The 19965-nt window shown below is 39.3% G+C and overlaps 1 protein-coding gene across 1 annotated transcript in view; it reads left to right on the top strand.

Moving 5' to 3' along the window:
• Positions 1–770: 770 nt before the first annotated feature.
• Positions 771–19965, top strand: part of VWDE (von Willebrand factor D and EGF domains) — a 40754-nt gene continuing 21559 nt past the window's right edge. Inside the window, exons 1-11 of the mRNA XM_030491468.1 lie at positions 771–858; positions 5795–5979; positions 8731–8962; positions 10989–11054; positions 11819–12078; positions 12902–12991; positions 14341–14485; positions 15164–15378; positions 15700–15773; positions 17702–17975; positions 19381–19589. Of these exons, the coding sequence (XP_030347328.1) occupies positions 771–858; positions 5795–5979; positions 8731–8962; positions 10989–11054; positions 11819–12078; positions 12902–12991; positions 14341–14485; positions 15164–15378; positions 15700–15773; positions 17702–17975; positions 19381–19589 (1838 nt within the window). The remainder of the gene's footprint in view (positions 859–5794; positions 5980–8730; positions 8963–10988; positions 11055–11818; positions 12079–12901; positions 12992–14340; positions 14486–15163; positions 15379–15699; positions 15774–17701; positions 17976–19380; positions 19590–19965) is intronic.

Raw genomic sequence — 19965 nt, 5'->3', positions numbered from 1 at the left:
AGTGTCAAAACACAGCAAAATGTGATTGCCACTAAAGCAAAAGTATAAATACTCTTGGTGATCTAAGGAGATGACCAAAGGCTTATACAATCCCAGAGTGGTCTGGGTTTGGGTTGGAAGGGACCTGAAAGATCACCTACTTCCACCTCCTCTGCCATGGGCAGGGACAGACAACTTCCACTAGAGCAGGTTGCTCCAAGCCCTGTCCAACCTGGCCTTGAACACTGTCAGGGATGGTGCAGCCACAGCTTCTCTGGGCAACCTGTGCCTGTGCCTTATCAAAAATTTTAAACAATTTCTTTTCCAGCATTTCGCTGCACATTAGAAATACAGCTAGGGGTCGGGGGGCAGGAGGACACTGCTGTTTCGTGATGCCCACCAGCTCTGGGTCTGCCAGGGATACAGAAAAGCACCTTTATAACCCCCCCGACAAGAAGCACTGAATGCTTCGTTTCTTTTCTTGCTGAAAACCGCCCGCACAGCGCCCAGGCTGCCCTCGCCGTGCCCAGGCACAGCCGCAGGCCGCTGCCCAAGCGCCGGGCGCAGACACCCCACCGCGACCCCCGGCGGGGCCGGGCCGGGCCGGCGGGGAGGCGGGCGTAGGGCCGGGCCCGCCGCGACCCCCGCGGGAGGGGCCGCACTGAGGCGCGGGGTGGGCGCACTGAGCCGACAGAGGAGCGGGGAGGCGCCGCGGGACAGGGAGAGCATCGCGTAGCGCCCGGCCGCGGGGCGAGCGGAGCGTCCGTCGGTCCGCCCGGCGCGGCGGGGCCATGCCGGGGGTCTCCGCCGCAGCCCGCCGCCTGTGGCTGTGCGCGGCCGTGCTGGGGTGCCTGGCGGCGGCGAGGCCCCGCCGCAGAGGTAAGCGGCGCCGGGCACGGAGCGGGGCAGCGGGCGCGGGAGGGTCGGGCGGGAGGGCGGCGGGCGTGGGGAGGACAGCGCCTGCCCGCAGCCCCGCCGGTGCCGAGGCAGCCCCGGGCAGGCAGCGTTCTCCTTGCCCGGGCCGGGCAGAGGCTGGGTCAGGCCCTGCCCCGCGCCCGCGCGTCGCTTGTGTCCCGGGCCCGTAGTAACGTGTAACGAGTTTCACTGGAGGAGGCTCAACTTTGTGAACTGACAGAGTAGGAATTGTCATTGTCACAGTGCACCTGCAGGGAAACCTACCAGAGACCATCGAAGGGCAAGGCTGTGAATGCTCCCACTGTCTCTTGCTGTCTGTTCGCCGTGTGCCCGAGCACACACAGCCGGACCTGGGACCTCTGCAAAGTGCCTTACACAACCTGTGCAAAATCCGTGTCTGTATCGTTTCAGGTTTCTGACAGAAAACCCTCATAAAGGGTAGATACTGTAGCGTATTACATTGAGAGCTGCGAGCATAGATTTTACATTTTTTCAAAGGCTGCACGACTATTTACTACCTTTACAAAGCACCCTATATGCTGTGGACATGGGTGGTTCAAAAGTGTTTTAACACTCATTCAAATAAGGTTATTTTGATTCAATTTTCTTCGTCGTTACATGTGTAGAAGTATTCATATTCTTGTTTCATTGCACTGCAATATTGTCACTGCTACAGCATTTGTGGTCATGCTCTGTTCTATGTCTTGTCCAAGTAAACCCTATCTTTTGGGTAACTAGTTGCAGTCATTTTTACATTTTGCTTTAAAAGTGTTACCCGAAGTAATTATTGCAGGATAACTTCTTCCAAAAAGTGAACTTTCTGTTCTAGTATTTTGGAAGAGTTTAAATCCACAAATACATCTAAGCCCTTTTGTTAAATGCAGTCCTAGTTCTGATTTCTGCCTTGGGGTGTTGATACAATGCATCCTTTGCAGTCAATAGATGCAAGAAAAAGCATGTTCAAGGTCCAATTGGGCAATTACTAATGGCACTATTTGTTTATCTGTAGCCATTTACCAGACCCTGGCCTTTGGGCAGCCGGAGATAGAACCCAATAAGCTATTTGTGCCTGAGGACCTGAGTTGCCAGTCCTGCTACTCTGCCTGTGCCATGCCTGCCCGTGCTCTGTGAGTGGCTCCTTTTCCTTTAGCTGCTCTGGTTGGCACCCAGCCGTCCTCAGTCCCTGACTGCTCCGTAGTGCTAGAAACATGGACAGGTGGAAAGTCATCAGCCCCTCTCTGCACGTGGCTTGGAATAGACGTTTGAACAGGGAATTGAAAAGTCATTCGTTTGTGGAACTCGTTTTCCACCCAGGTGCCTGAGAGGCAAACATCAGGAGCCACTTAATTATCTCTTCGTGGAAATTGAGCTCCTGTGTTGATTTCAAGAACCTCTTTTGATTAATGTGTGGTGTTCAGGGTACCTATTACCTGACTCAGCTTGTGGCAGTGATGGTACAAACCCCAGTGTGTTGGCAGAGTTTTCAGTGTATCTCTCCCAAAACGCTCATCCACCAGCACAATGCTATCCTTGTATTTAAGATGTTGCAAAAGTTGAAGTCTTTTCCAGCTTAGGGTCGCATTTCTCAATATCTGGCAGGACCAAGTAGGTCTGGGATGGATCCAGGCAAAACTTACTGTATTAATCCTGAAGACATCAGGAAAAAGCAAATATGGAATGAAATTCTTCTTGGCATGCAGAGACCTCAGTTAAAGAACAGTAGAGAGCCATATGCAGTACACAGGGTGTTTGTGGAAAGCACAGAAAGTGATAAGTAAACTCAAATTCTAGGGAAACAGCTGCAATTTTCCCAAGACAGATTGCTTTTTCAGCAGACAGTATGCAGCATCTGGACCTCCAAACAAAATGGGAGAGTTTGACTTTCTAGAAATAAGTGTCCCCTCAGACCCTATTGCACGTGTTGCCTCTAGGTTAAGTTAAACCAATCATGCACAATCTACAACGAAGGCTGAATGTCATGGCCTTAATTCTCAAGTACTCATTTGTATATTTTATAATTAGAACTCCATTATTCTAAAGGAAATTGTTAAAATTAAAGCTATTAAATCACTAATACATTTAAAAGTCTGAAAAGAAATCATAAAACAGAATATTCCCATATGTATGGAAAGATTTCCATCAAGAATAATCATGCTTAACAGATAAACTCTGTTGCAACTAACATGACTTTTCCTTTTTGTGTCAGAAAATGTTGGAATATTTTGTGATTTTGGATGAAGTCAACAGTAGTACATACATCTTGTCATACTTTAGTGTTCCTTTCACACTATGCAGAGCTGGTAGGTGAGCTTGCCCTGTTCGTAAGCTTCCTTAATGCTTTCAAGTCATCAGACCCTCTTTTCAGTTCCTTATTATTTTGTCAGCCTTGACTCATTGGTCTGAAAATTGCAGGGTGTTCGATGCAGGCAAAGCTTTGCTGGAGCATTGCAGCAAAATAGGTATTTGGCATTCTGAGAATGAAATTTGAAAGAATGATTATGTCAAAATTATTTTTTGGAAATGATGATTTCAGTGGAAAATTTAGCCAACTCTCCTCTTAAATGCCTTTGATTTGGGTAGGGTTCTGCAGGGGCAACTTTTTCCACACAGAACACAACATTCATTTCTTATCTATATGTCCTTAAATATGATAGTTTTGTTTCTCCTGTTGCTAGACAGCATATCAGTTACACTCACATGTGTAATAAAATAATTTAATTTTTATTATTGATGATGGCAGTTATTTTCAGTTGTTTTGCAGAATGGGAAAGGAAAGAAAAGAAAGAAAAAAAAAATCAATCAGTGTTAAGCAACATGAGATTTCCAAGCATTAACTATGGAAGTATTAGCATACTGCTAAAAAGGAAGAAAGAATACATGAAGAGCTGGGTGACATGTTAAAGTGATGTGCATAATAATAAGAAACGTATAATTTGATCTTTAGTAGGATTTATGACCCTATTACAAGCGAGTACAGTCAGCTGTTTTAAAGATCTGTCAAACAATGATCTAATTGAACTGTGGAGGAAAAGAAAATAAAGACTTATCTCATATTTAGTTTGATTTATTAATGGGAAAGGTAACGGATATTAATTGTATCAGGAGCGATTCAGTTACAGGGAAGAAAACTAATGAGGGTGCTGTATGAAAGGGAGAATTCCAATAAAACACGGAAGACAGGAAGAAACTTCCACCATGGTTCGTAAACTGCTTGTGCTGTAGCATGCTTGGAAAACATTACAATAATACACATGACTGACCTGTGATTCTTCAAGGGCTTTTCTTCAAATTCCAGTGAAGGATAAACTCTTGATAAGGTCAAATTGTGTGGACACAAATAGCCTACAGGCTGCTAACCAGCATCTAAGAAGCACAGTGGTGGCACAGTCAATCACATTGACTTCCCTGGGCCCTTAGAGGATAGAAGATAGAGCTATTGTTACCTGCCTGGGTAGCCTAAAGCCATATCAGATTAACTTTTCAGTCTTTGAAAGACTATAGGATTCTCATGCTGTGCTTGAAAGAGATTAAGTCCATTCTTTCACTGGGGCATCTTCTCCATTTAAAGGAAGGAAATTACCTGATTTTGAAACTGTTTTATAATTGTGGTTATCTGGACAGTGACATGAAAACTGTGGAAGATAGTGCATTATTGCATGATTAGAACCAAAATATGTTTGTAATCAGTGATGCAGTTACACCATGCAAAATACGGGACAAATACAGAAAAACCTGGGAGTGAAAAATGAAGATCTGAGTATTAATATTAAAAATGTAAAATTACAGAGCTTTGCTTACAGCTACATGTTTTAAAAATTCATTAGTAGCACAATAGAGGCAAGAATTAACTGTATCATTCAACATAACCTAGAATTCCTTTCACCGTCAGCATCGGTATCTGTTTTTAAAAGCAAGGTTAATAGATAGGTGTATTTTAAACATCATTTATTTATAAACATCCTCTTTATTTTCCCCTACTTTCACTTTCCAAACACATTCCTGAGCAAGAAGGGCTATTCAGTATGTTGCATGCAAATATGCCATTAGCCAGAACCTTTATTGTCACTGGCTTTGACAGGAATCAACTCAGTTGCCAGATCAGACTCAGAAATTCTGGCATTCTGCTTTATTTTTGAATGAGTTTGCATTTAAAACAAACTGTTGTAAAGAGCTCTTCAGATTCTGATCCTTCATTGTACCTATCAGTAATTTTAAGCTTACTTTTTGTTTGAGGCCACAAGGTCTCTTAGACGCCCAAAAATATGTTTGTCACTTGTATTTACATTATTAAAATTCAGCATGCCAGTTATGCAAAGTGACTTAAAATATGTACCTAAGTATCTGCCCATTTCAACACACACTTCTGTTATGGTGCGCATGCATACATGCAAACTGCACGAACTACTTCTCATCCATCTGAAGGAATTCTTCATTTCATGCATAAGAACCCTATAAAACAGTCGCCTATTCCCAAAAGACCTTTGGATAATCCTTACTGCTCTTGAGGTAAGATTTTGATCCTCTCATACATTTGACACCCCATTTTATTCAGGTTGTTAGATTTCATAAACATCAGTGGAACTAGAAAATCAAAATCTGGAGAGAAAGTGTAAACATATTCCTTTTCACTGTTTTTACATCTCGGGTAATGTCGTTATTAATTTGCATTTATTGTCAACTGAGAGAAGGGAAAGTTACCACATGATGAATTCTGTTACATTTTAGAGTGCCAACATACCTATTTGTTGTTGTTACTAAGACTTCAATGTGTTTTTCAGTAAAAGTAGCTTCACATCATATTGCAATATATCCTGATTTTCCCATTACAAATACTTAATATCTTTTCTAACACACTTGTTAGGCATTCCACCTTGATACTCCAACTGCTCTTGCTCCACAGTTCTTGAATGCTCTCCTGGTGGGCATCAGATCCTGCAGAGCCCTTACCGAAGCATTGATTTTGATTCAACCCACCTCCAGCAATCAGCTATTCGGGATTTAATATGTGACCATTCCTTAAAACCAGGATGGTACCGCTTCATGATATTTGATAAGCCTGCTGAGATGCCGACCAAGTGCGTGGAGGTATTGTCACAACTCATTTGATTATGAAAAATGCATATTTATTTGTAAGAATTTACCGGTAGGATAGGTATAAAAAAAGAATATGGTTGCGGAGAATGATATGGAAGAATACAGAGTACCTGTTCTCTCTAAATACTCAGGTATAATAAAATGTGTTAACTGGACAATTAAGTCAGCGTTGAAAATTTTATATGGAAAGGGCAATAGCAGAGGATAATAAATTGCATCCCTTTTAGACACTCAAAACTTGTCATTTGTAGTCCTTGCTAAAGATTTTCTCAGTGGTAGCGTAGCAGGGATATCACGTTGTAAAGCTGCAACTATGGGATGGTCAGTCTGTTAGGAAGGCCATGTGAAAGCTGTGTAAACACTTGCAGCCACATGAATCCGGTAATTGTGGAGCTTTCAAAGTGATCATATTAGAAGAGATTATTCCTAAAATGACTTTGACTAACAGAACTAACTGAAGATTAGTTGCCTTGTCATCTCTGCAAGTGCCCTAAGACTCAAGAATTATTTGGAATATTTAATACTTTAGACTTGTAGTCTTGTAGTGCTTTATTTTGGAGCATACCAACATCTTTGTAATGTTGTATTCTAAGAAGATATCTCTTTGTAGTTTCCTATTTTAAAACATTTCCTTCTTCAAAAAAAAGGAATACCAACCAGTTAAAACATATTAATAAAACTGAGTTATAACAGCTCCTCTTTTTAAAATTACTTATTTTATTAAATCTTTACATTGGTATAAAGCAACTGAAGTATCTTTAATTTTTAGCTGATTCAAGGACTCAGAGGGCTGTGTTACAGAGGCTACTGTTATCCAGGCTTTTACACTGCAAAAACCTAGCCAAAAGTATGATTCCCGAAGGAATTTCTTTCAGTTAGATTTAATATAGACAGATTAATTAACTAGTTGCACATTCTCAAAATGGATGCTTTTATACAAAGAATGAGCATGATAAACTAGGGGATGAACCAATGTGTTTTGCAGAACAGAGGTTACAATAGCAAAATACCTGCTCAGATCATGCAGGAAAGTTTTGGAAATCTGATAAAAGTTCACAGTCAGTCCTTAGTAAATATTTGGTAAAGATAAACTATCATCCTAACACAGAGGAGCCCAGATAATTACAGTTGGAAAGAGATGGGTTCAAAACTTACTCAGCAAATGAAATTTATGCATTGACATCTGCTTCTTTGCATCTGTTGGCAGAAAGAAGACATCTATTTTGAAATCCCAAAGTCAAAACATTAAAACCGAACTAAAATGGATGTTTCGTTTGGGAAGTTTCCTCCTTTTTTTCCCTTTAGAACTTTTATTATAGGTATATTTAATCCTTGTCAGAGATTCAGACTCTGTTAAACAATCCATCCTATTTCTGTCTATTTCTCATTAATTCAGTCTGCTGGATTGATGGTGGGCTCAAATATTCTAGATTAAGAAAGAAAAGTATACTTTTGAGAGAAGTAATTGCTCAATGAGTCTGCAGTTATCTTTAGACCATGAGATCTAAAGACGAGATGATCTGAGGCTGTTTCACTATCAAGTCAAAGAAAAGAATACTTGAGGCAATGTATGAAGGAGAAGAGGTTCTCCAAATTTCACAATTTCAGATTTACAGTTTTCATGTAAATATTTTCCAGATGCTGGGTTTAACACAGTGTGTCCTTCTAGGTGCTTCTCTTTAGTTTGGTTTCTGCAGCACATGAAAGACAGGAGGTGATCTTTAGCTCATTCTGGTAACCCATGATCCTCCTTTGCCTCCTTTTCTCAGGATTCATTTTTCTGTATTTCACTGGTAAACTCTTGTATCTGCTAAATCAAATTTATCCTACAGTTACCATAAGTGGTACTACTGTTAAGTTGTGACCAGCATGGCAGCTTCCTTGACCTGAAGACCTCACATAGCCACCCCACAGTGGTGAGGGGTGAAGACTATTCCACAGCACACTTCTCACTCCATGAGGAAAAACATGAAACAAGGCTTTTGTTTTCGAGAGAGGGAACAACAGCCCTCTTAAATCACCTGTTCAATCAACATCTGAACCACAGACCTTGTGGAGCCTACTGCTTTGTAAACACCAAAGGATTTACGGTTGCTACAAAGCCACTGTGGTTGTTACAGGGGGGTGTTACAAGCATATCTGTTTCTAAAGGTGGGGAATTGAAAGACAAATGGGGCTTATCAGGTGTCTAGCATTTTTGGCAAGGGCTAAAAATCAGTAACCTTACATCAGCTGGCCACATATCTTAGAAGAAATCCAGGAGGTTAGCTGAGCCTTCGGTCCATGGCAAAGGGCAGATGAAACATGTCAGTTTTAGCACCTTTAGTTGGTATTCAGGGTACATATGTTTCTACCCTGTATTTGCTGTGCTCTGATAGCATTCACACAGTCGGTTTCTGTAGGTTAATGGGTGCGGAGTAACTCACTAAGCCATAATACAACTGTTAGCTTTTTGGGGCAAGATACTCAGGTGTGGCTCCTGGTTAAGTTCGTCAGACACTGAATTATAGCCTGTCTTTAAAAACACAAATTCATTGGACTCAAAGAAGGACTTAAATCTCTTTTGTCTGTATTTGTATTCAACCTTGAGGAGGAAAGTAATCAAGTCCTCAGTATACTGTCTAAACTTTGCGAAAAGCTCATGTAGGAAATTAAATGAATACATATGCACCTCTCATTAAAGCACAGCAACAGTCTGATACAGCATTAACCATTTTCTGATGTTTTTCTCTGCTGCTGAAGATGAATCACTGCGGTACTCAAGCCCCTGTCTGGTTGTCTCTGAGGGAGTCAGAATCCATGCCTAGACCCGGTGAGATCAAACAGTTAACAGCTTGTGCTACATGGCAGTTTTTCTTCAGCGCTTCAAAAGACTGCTGTCTTTTCCGAATCCCTGTCAGTGTGAGGAACTGCGGAGATTTCTTTGTTTACTTACTGCAGCCCACCCAAGGATGCATGGGGTATTGTGCAGAAGGTGAGAAAATGCGTGCTCTGACTCAGCAAAGCGTGTGTGTTTATGAGTAAGTGTGTTTCTCTGGTATTTGGCTAAACAGATATATCTGGAAATACTTGAAGATGTTAAAATTTCTTGCAGTCTTTATTTTTAATACTAATACAAAAGAACAATTATTTGGTATGGTTAGGTGGGTTCACACCACCCATTTTTAACTTAAATTTGTATTCCAGTATTGTTCAAAGCCCACAAACTTAACCATTGAAATTTTTCATGAGGTGGGGATATAAGATGCATCTAGAAGTCAAAATTCAGAGTGCCTACAATGGCACTCATACTTTCCAAATACCCATTACTGAATATGTGTACAATTACGTGTCAGAGTAAATGTTGTTTAGTAACTTGACCAAACTGTATTTATATCAATTATTGTTTAGCACCATAAGGAGCTTTTTTTTTTTACTGTAACTGTTTTTATCTTTCTGGAGAGCATACACATTGTTGCTAGAAGAAAATCCAACACAGAAACGCTCTACTGATACGCTGTTAGTACTATGAGAAAGAACTTGAGTCCTTTTGCAATTTCTTGCTTTGTCTTGGACCCTTGTGCTGCAAAAGTGCATTGGTGTTCACAGCTCAAAACTTCAGTATTTCATTATCCATGCCAGATGTTTTAGGTAACTAAAGGAAGGCATAGTTAAATCCTCACAGTTATAAATACTGTGAAGCAGTGACAAATTAGTGGAGTAGGAAATTCTTCTTAGCTTGTATAACATACTCTTGTGAAAATACTAGCAATATTTCTATGCATCATATACTGTATTGCTCTAAGTCATATTCTATCTTTCCAACTGCTTTCAAAAGCTTAATAGCAAAACTATCAGTGGGTTTTCTGGTGCTTTATCGGTCCATCGTTATACCTTTAGATCGAATTGCTAAGGCATTCTTCAAGGGTTTATTGACAGGAAAGAAAAAATGTCAGAAATGGGACATTTCAGCATGCAAGTGACTGAAGCAGTGAAGAACTCCTGCACTGTAGGACTTTGCATTTACCTTGGGTGATGGCTCATGAAAAGAAAGAGGATATAAAAAACATAGGCAGTGAGCTAGCGTATTTTTACTGCCTCAAAACAAAGGAGGCCAGAAACATAACTGGTTTGGCTCTGCTGAATACTGTAAATCTGAAACGCATTTTGAGTTTAAAAGCCCTTTTTTAGGATGATGTTTTCATGAGAAGTGCATTGTACTTTTGTGCTGCTTTTTACATCTAGGTTACCATGTGTACTGTGTTTTAACACTTGATATCTGTAAACACCTGATGCAAATTTTCAGTCTCTATATGCTAAGGAATTCAAGCATTTTAACACTTGAGTGGAACATCAAAATCTGCTCTTCGTTCTTTCTGGTAAATGGAGTTTTCAGTGTTGTTGATGCCCTTTGGACTTAATTTGAGTGGAGTGGTTAACCTCTTTCTACTCCTGGTACAAATGCACTGGTATTTTAATGTTTAATAAAAGTTCCACTTGATTTTTTGGTTGTTTGTTTTATAACATTCAAAGTACCAAACATAGCAATGCACAAGCACTTTTTCTTAGGCCCATGTAAGAAAGATGATTTTTTTCAAAGAAGGTTTGTCCTGAATTTTGCTGTCCAGGGCTACAGTTAATGAATGAGCATTCAGATTGTGGATTTGGGGAGACAAATTTTATATTCAAGAGAATGATTTAATTCCTTTTTATTCACTAACAACATCTATAAATATTGGCTGGGTACATCTGCAGTAAAAGATGTGGAGGTGGTAGAATGTTCTGTACCTTGCCTCTCAGGTGTAGCTAATCTACTTGTGGTTTCCAGCACAAGGCTTTGTACTGACTGCTGTGATAATTGTGTATGGATCCAATTACAAGATTGCTTCTGTTCTGCTAGTTTAAACTTCAATTAGTGCCTTGTGATATTTGATGTATTTTTAACACAGGGCAGTAATTTAAGAGGATTGGTGTACATACCCTGTATGCGTGTGAATATACAATTTAAGAACAATTTATAGTTGTTTCAGATGCAAAGCCACAGACCTGTGATCCTGAGGGAAGGGAAATTCAAGGCGTCTGTAGCAGAGAGTATTTTGTTTTGATCTTCAAGATTTTCTGTGCATCTGTGACACAATAATGTCAACACTTAGTCATATTTTGTCTTGAATAAAAACATGTTCATGTTCTCAACAGTATTTCTCAGTCTGTTGCAAAATGAGCAGTTTGGAGGTAATTTCAGACCTTACAAAAGTACCCTCTCAGCATAATGTACCAGAATGTTAAAAAAGAATTTTAAAAATGCTGATTTACAGATTACCTTGATTCTTTGGGAGTCAGCTATAAGATGAACCTACAGATCATACTGTTGCTTAATCTGTTCCTTTTTATGTAGCCTTTTTTGTTTTTCCTGTTTCCTACACCACCACCCTCACCCTCCCCACCCCCCTTTTTCTTCATAAGTAGAGAAGATATTCTTCTGTCAGGCAAATTCCTTTACAGGCTACTCTCTCCTGTCAGGTAAAATAATTAATTGTATTTTATTCCCTTGGTAGGGTTTTTTGTTTGCTTGGTTGTTGGTTGGTTGGTTTGGTTTGGTTTGATTTTTTTTTTGTTTCCCTGCTCTTCAGCACCTTCCTAAAGACTGATAAAGAGTTTTCTCTCCTTTTAATAATTAGTAAAAGGAACATACCCATTTTCTGATTCTCTAAGAAACTACGTAATATTTCCCCATATGGAAAAAGGTAAATATTGTTAGTGTATTAATTGGCAAAATATATGTCAATGTCATTTCATCCAATACTGGTTTTGCACAAAATAAAAAGCACAAACCACACTTCTGTTTGACTAGGTAACCTGGCTCCTTCATTATCTCCATCCGTGTCACCACCACTACCAGCCATTCCTGAAGTTGTAGCAGAGCTGATCAAAGGCAGCATTTACCTAAGGTGTACCTTTGGCATTCCTTCTGCAAACAGTTCGGTTGGATTCACTGTAACTTGGTCAAGACTTTCTCCTGAAGGTATCAAAGAAGAACTGAAACATGAAACAGCATTTTATGGCTTCTCACTTCTAGAACTAGATGGGATAAGCGTCAGACTGGGAGACAGAGTATGTTAAAATTATTATCTCTTTGTATCTTTGTGAATATGTCTCAGTAGACACTAACAGTTGCTGGAGACAGAGTTCCAGCATCTTGCTGTATAATTTTTCTTGACAGGAGCATTCTGCCTCTAGTTGTTGCTTACACCATATGAATGTGGAAATACCATGGAATATATCAGTAATTATTACTGCCATTAATGTTTTGAGACTGTCTCAGTACTGTGCCTCCAGGGCATAAATGTTTATTCAAGTTGCATCATCTTCATCCTGTACTGTAATTTTCTTTGATACTATAAATGAAGAGGATTTTGCATGCAACTGCACCTAAGTGAGAGGCTGTAAGAGGCAGAGGTTGTGTGAAGCTGTGTTGTTGATTCGTTCGATAGATTTCTTTTCTCTGCATCAATAATGCACTGCTGCTTGATGGTCTTGTCTCTAGTGTTGAATTTAAATGGTTTTATCTCCGCCATCAAAAACCTTGGGAGTACCTATATTACCTTCTGTGATAGCAGAATCAAGACTTAGGCTTGAGAAGTTTAAGCATTGGAAAATCAATAAACTTTCTACCTGTATATACCAAAATACAGGTTAATTTTTCTTGGGCAAATGATAACAGAAAAAAGCACATGGTGGTGTGCATGTACATGTATGTTCAAGCCAAAGCCAGGCTGCTTGTATGGCTTATGGACAACAATAGCAATTGCTAATCCTCAAAAATCCTTTGGAGACTTTTTGAATAGTTGGCTGACAGTGTTAGCTCAGTGACATGCAAAAGGAAAGACCACTTCATCCCAAAAATGTAGTCTTTTATGCTGGTTTTACCTTACAGGTTTACTGTAGCAGTTCTGCTTTTTTCATGGAGAAGCCAGATATACAAAGTTCTTCAGTTGAGAGCAAGGAATTTTTTGCTGGCATTAAGGTAACTCGGAAAGAAAATGTTTTACTTTATCTTAATAGGAATCTGAGTATTGGTACAGCAGTCAGTCCTCTCAGTAGAAGGCACTCAGTATGTATTAATTGTGAATTAATAGCACACGTTGTTGGCTGTAGTGAACCTAAATTTCTCAAAAAGCAGAGGAGTCAAAGTTGTTTCTCTGCTCCTCAAGGTGCAGTAAGGCTGAATCGGCAGCTCACACGCAGAGTGAAAGCCTTAATTTCCAGCAGCAAGAGTCAGCTTTGATGCTCTGTTTGTAAACTAGGAGGTTCATGGCTTAAATCTGAGCCCTGGCACACTGTTGTCCGTTATGTTTAACTGCTCCTGCTTTTTCTGGCATGATTTGCATTATGCCAACAGGCTGTCCCAGCACATGGTTCACAGGACAGCCCAGGCCAGGGCACCTGCCCAGCTGGGCATGGGGGTAAGGGAGAGGTGAGGCCAACCTGGTCTGGGCTTGGAGATGGAAACTGGGACATAAGCTGTGCCATGCCACTTAGTCAGAGGCCAAGCTCCAAACACACTTAAATTCCTGCTGTGGATATAGCTATAGGGACCCATTTGCTGGCTAGGAATGAGACCCAAATCCCAGAAAAATATATCGCATGTCATTATATGTTGGGTATAGACCTGTTGACTTAAGGATTTGCCCTTCATAAAGTTAAGCCTGAGCTTATGTTCCTACAGGATCATGGCCCAGATTTCTCTCATGTAAGTGTGAATCTGCAGTGTACACTGCAATGTGTGAATGCATTACTTTTGTTGTCCTGTGAGGCTGTGTTCAGGATGAGACCCGATGTACAACACTCAGTTTTAGGCCTCTGTTACTGATCTCTGGTTGCATTTTTGATTATGCATCTATAGTGAGCTGTTTTGTAGGTTTATGGAGAGGACCCCCAAGAGAAATATGGTGCTTCCACATTCTTTTGGGACATTGTTGCCTAGAGGTAGCTTTCCCTTCCCTTCCTCCCAGACAATACATCTGTTTGTATTTTAGCTTCCAGAAGTTAACCAGAGAATACGTTTCTGTGATGTTAATGTGGTTTGCTAATTCCTTACCTTCCTAGCTAGCCTTTACTCTTGCCTTTTCCTTATCCATGCCCCTTATTGCCACCTCTTCAATACTATTGTATTGTGTATAATGTGTCCTCATCTTCTCCCCAGTATGCCGCTGTGCTTCAGACCATCTAAATAGGCCTTATGAAGTGGAGCAGGCCACACACCATGCCATTCCATTTCTATAAGTTTTTATACTGTATTGCTGGCTGGCTAGTAAGCAGTGCTGTAGTTTACTCACAAAGCTTGCATTTTAAGTACAATTTCTTTTGTGCTAGATACATCCAGAAACTTATGATATAGCAGAAAATGGGAAGGAATACAGACTGGCAATAGAAAGTAGCATTCCTATTCCTTGTCCTGAGTTTAGCCAGCTTGAAAGTAACTGCAAAATCTCATTAACATTACATACTGTTGATGAAGGTAAGTATTATCCTGATTTTTCTTGCATTTTGTATCTTTAATGTGTTTTTCTAAATATTCCTGCTGGTTTCATTCTTTGGAGAAGCTGTTACATTGTAAATACTTTCTAAAATGTTAAAACAAAATATTCACAGGCTGTGTATACTGCTGCTAAAAGTGTGGAAGAATGGGTCCATAACCCATTACTTGTTAGCGGGTGTTTTTGGCAGCTGTGAATATCAGACACATTCTTTAACTGAAATGGACAGAATGCCCAAATGCTTGCAGAATTTATAATTCAGTTCATTTCGTTGACCTATTGTGTTGCAAATATTGTATATGCAGTCATTAAGTCCTCATTTTTTACTATTATTACCATTTTCTATGGTACTTTCTCAAGCCCAAGACCTGTGAACCCCAGGAGGAGCCTTGCCTATGCAGACAACTGTTTTTATGTCACATTAGCAAGCCTATCATGATTTCCATTTGTCTAGCAAAATGTAAAATTCAAAACCATTTTCTTGGGTGTGTATGAAGATGGAGAGAGAGGGTTTTGCATGACCAAATGCAAGAAAAATACATCATTATTTTAATTTATTAAAATATTTGTAAATAAGTTAGTATCTAGATTAACAGTAGTATACAAAATGTGACTTATTTAGCAGAAAACTCACTAATGATGTGTTTTTATTAAAACAGGTAAAGAGCAGTTAGGTTTAAACTTGGCTCTTTCTTCTTGTCATGCGGATCTTCTCCAGAAACCCTGCAATAACGGAATCTGTAGTCAAGCTGTAATTTATTTCACTGCTGTGACAGACTTTATGCAGGATGGAGACAGAATTACCAGAATTGCAGTCGAACCTATATCCAGTGAGAATTTCCTGTGGAATGGCTATGTTCCAGAAAGCACACAGGTTGAAAATCTTCATGTTAAGCTCTGTAAACTGCCCAGAAATGTGGCTGATGTTAATGATGCTTCTATTCCAGTTATGACTTGCTGACTCACATCAAGATTTCTAAAAGTGGTCAATTTTCCATTGTTTTGTTTTCATTGAATTGCTGCATTTTCATTTGAATTATTATTATTTTTTACATTTTAATATTGATACAACCGCTCAGATTGATTAAAAGTATAATATATCTATTAGAGTGTAAACTAGTAGCATAAGATAAATGCCTGAGTCTGTCTGTTTCCTAATCTGACATGGCTCACTATGTGCTTCTTTGTTTTGAAGATTACAGTAAAGGATCTACCCACTGCCTACTGCTACTCGTTTACTGACCCTCATATAATTACATTTGATGGAAGGTAATCACTGGATTGCTGCTCTTAATTTTAAGTGTGTTGGGATTTTTTGTAGGTGGTTTTTGGGGGGTTGGTGTATTTATCTATCTATTTACTTTTTTATTTACAATCTGTGCTGGTGATTCAAGTTAACTGTAGTTTTCCACAACTGCACTCTCTATTTTACATTCTTTCTTGGACAATAAGGATAGTTATGCCAGTTATGATGATGTTTGAAATATTTGTATGTCTAAATGCAAGTTTTGGGTTTGTGGCAACAGAGTGAAGCAAACGGACTATTTAGAGGAGTATGCTAAGAGAGGAGTGGTTGCTGTACAGTCTGCTTACTATGAAAGATATAGAAATGTTCTTAAATATGAACAATGGTAAGATGATTGATTAGACAAAAGTGTTTTAATGCAAAGGTGCTTCCGGTCTACAGCATAGTTTTCCTATTGCTGGATGTCAGTATCTGAATCCTTGCAAGGATCGAGTTACTAGAAGTTATCTGCTGTCTGTCTGTGTAACATTGTGCCGAGTTCATTAATGGCACTGAAAGCAACCTATTCACTGCTGTTACTTGCACATCACTAACATTCACAAAGCGAAGACAGCTTCCTTGGCCACAGGTGGCATGTTTTTGGTATGCTTCTGTCTTTCAAAGTGTTTCTAATTCATGGAAGGTGTCAAAACAAACACAGGTTCCACACTTGGGACTTACGTACTTCTGCTGAGCAGAGAATATATTTCTTCAAGTGGCAGGGTGAAGAGGAGGATATGTGGCCTCAAAATAAGGATGTTCAGCCCACAACCCCATTCTTCTGTGAACTTCATAACAGAAGGAAAAAACAAGCTGTAATTGCTTCTCTGCTAGTGTTGTGACTCGTAATAACCCCAGTGACTTTGTTATTATTATCCTGATCTTGTGGTTCCTCCTTCAGTGGAAATTCTAGGGATGGCCTGACTGAGCATTTTAACCATTGGTGTGTTGTGATCAAGCTTTCTTATGATTTACTGTGATGTGGTCCAGCTGGAAGCATGATGCTGAGCTGAGGGGAAAGAACTTTCTTTTTAAGGATGAAATCTGTTGCTACTTTATTTTACAAATTGTGGCACCATATAGAAAACGAACTGTCCTTATTGAATCACGAGTAATCCTATGCAGTCCCAGTAGGGTAGCCATCTGCAGTTTTTCTGCTGGTCCATTATACACAAAGCAAATCACCATGCTGCAATTAACTGTCAAATGCCATTTATAGCCAAGAGGCTGTTAACTTGTAGCAAAGGTTGGTATTCTTTTCTTTATTTCCTCCCCCTCCCTCTCACCACTGAATCATTAAATTGGCTATTTTAACCTTGCTTCAGGGAACAGGTGGCTAACCCTAAGGAAAAAAAAAGGAAGTCATTATTTAAGGGTTTCTACCTATGGTTTTCATCTTAAATAATTTTCAAATCTTTTGGAATAAGCATTCCCCATCTCCGTCTTTAATAAAGCAGACCTTTTTATGTGACTTTCTAAATCATCTTGTCAAGGGTATTTACACAGTTTTCAGCAGCTGCCCCCCACCCCATACACACTGCTGTGCATCTCACTGCTCTTGCTTCATAGGTGTGCAGCTGTGGAAACACAAAGGTTGAGAAGTACCCTCCAGTTCCCTGTCATAAGGACTGTTAAAAAAAAACCCCAAACAGAATGGCAGTGGCTTCCTGGTTGTGTTTCCATTCGCAACCATTCTCTACATATACTCTGCTCATGATCGTTCTTTTAGTCCTTATTTTTCTGCTGTAAACAAGTTTAATTTTTTTGATTTAGAGCTGTACAGAGGAAGTTATAATAGTGTTTGTTCGGAACAAACCAAATATTAGAAGTCTGTTTTAAGATGAAGTTGCTGACATGTTATACCATTATTTTATAACCAGACTGATATTGCATGCTATTCTTTTGATTCCAGGCTCTATGACAATTTTAAAACAGGAACATTTGTTCTCTACAAGAGTACTTCTCGAGATTTTGAAGTTCATGTTCGCCAGTGGGACTGCGGAAGTCTTCACTACCCAGCATCCTGTAACTGTGGCTTTGTTGCCAAAGAAGGAAGTGATATAATTGCATTTGACATGTGCAGTGGTCAGCTACATGAGACACAGCCACACTTATCTGTAATAAATAGAGACACAACAGGAAGCAATGTTAGAATCACTGAATCCTACCTAGGAAGAAAAGTAACAGTAAGTAGTAAATAATTGCTTGTGGATGTAGTGGTTATCTCTACAGTTATTTTTACCAATTCACACCAGCTTCAGAATTAAAACATATTTTATTTTCTGCAATTAAACAATAGCATAATGTTTATTTTACAATCGTAGTCCTTTGGCGAGTGTTTTTTGCTTGTAAGTGAAAGATGATGTCCTCAAAAGCTAGGATGTGTTAACATGCACACCTTTCTGGAACCATGTTGTCAACCACAGAATACAACCCTTGTGAGGAAAGGGCAGTTTTCAGATGCAATATGTGTTTGTTTAGAAGCCCTGATGTTCCAGAATGGTATCTCTGTTTGCTCTGTTTCACTCATGCCAGTGTCACCTAGGAAGGCTGTGCATGCAGATAATTAAGTATGCCAAATGACATCCACAGAATTAGAAGTGTAAATGGTCTTTCTAGAGAATGTGGCCCTCAGTTAAAACATTCACATTTACTTTTATAATTTCCTGTAGCTTTTCTTTTGTAGATAGAATTGCTGTACGACTCCACTGAACTTCAAATGAAGCAGAATGTTAAAATTAAGCCCTCAACTGCTCTTTAGTCACTGTTGGTCTGGAAGGCAAGCCGTAAAAACAGATATACTTTACAACTTGGGTTTGGCTATTGCTGTAAGACTATTTTAAATATTTAAATTTTATCTGAAGCACTTAATCTGAAGACTTCAGATATGAAATACTAAGATGATATTAAGCAACAGAGAAATTAAAAGGATATTAGGAACCAGAAAAATTAAGTGACTTACTCGGATTTTCTACAGCAAATTAATACTATAAACAGTATTTAAGCTTGCAGTGGATTTTGTTCTCGAGGCTTCTAGTATTTCTTTCAAGATATTGTAAAGTTGCCTAAAATTAAATAGTAAATATTTGAGACTATTCTGAGCTATGTCAAACATTTAGAATCAGCTTTACAGGTAGAAAGCGATTCTATATTAAGCTACTAATACAGGTAATCATGTAGCTGAAAAGAAAGTTGAGAAAGGTGCTGACAAAGGGTCTATCCATATTATTAGAATCATCCCTTTCCATTTGTTAACATGTGAAGAGTGAGCAGGCCAGCTGATCCTTGATTCTCTGGTTTTGCAGTCACTGACCTTCTACAGTATACCTGCTAATGATGGAAGAAGTTTATGGACCTATAGTGCACCGCCTAGCTACCTGCTAGGGTTGAGATATATAGGGGTTTTATTTACAGGGCTTCACAAGAAGAAGAAAATTAAATCTGTTAGATCCAGAATAGCTAGATCAAGAATTTGATGAGATGTCTTCATGTGCCTGGCGTTTTCCAATTGTTCCTTGGCAGCAAACATACCTGGTTTTATTAGGTAAAATAAAAATGTTTCTCATGATGACATCATCAATCTCGTTTTAGGTTTTGTTTTCTTCTGGAGCTTTCGTTCGTGCTGATGTGAGTGAATGGGGAATGAGCATAACACTGAGGGCGCCCAGTTCAGATTACAGACACACAGTGGGACTCTGTGGCACCTTTGATGGAAGTGCAGAGAATGACTATCACACCACAAGTGGGGTGGAAATCCCAAACCATGCTAATGTTCCTTTTTCTTTTATTAAGGAATGGAGGTAACAAAATACTTCTGTTTCCATCAAATGTCATCATTTTTTGATTCAACCTTTCCTTCATATTCTTAAAAACCTGTCAAAAAAAAAAAAAAAAAATCTAAGTCTTTAAGTTAATGCTAGAATGCCATCGTTACATTCCATAATGAATTGAAAGTTGAAACTGAAGTGCCAAATTGGTATTTAAGTAGTAGAGGTAAGATTAGTTTGAGTGGATTTTGGACAAAGCATCAAGGTATAAAGAAAATATCCATTCTTAATTCTTCTATTACAAGTTACTCCGATAGTTTTATGATTTAACTGGTCTTTAAATATAGCTGTATGCTGCAAATTCTGTGATCTATGTTGTAGAAATATGAAACAACAAAAAGCCAACCAA

This window comes from Strigops habroptila, chromosome 1, assembly GCF_004027225.2.
Source record: "Strigops habroptila isolate Jane chromosome 1, bStrHab1.2.pri, whole genome shotgun sequence".
Taxonomy (NCBI): Eukaryota; Metazoa; Chordata; class Aves; order Psittaciformes; family Psittacidae; genus Strigops; species Strigops habroptila.
Note: the sequence above shows the minus strand (reverse complement) of the source record. Positions and strands in the feature narration are given on the sequence as shown.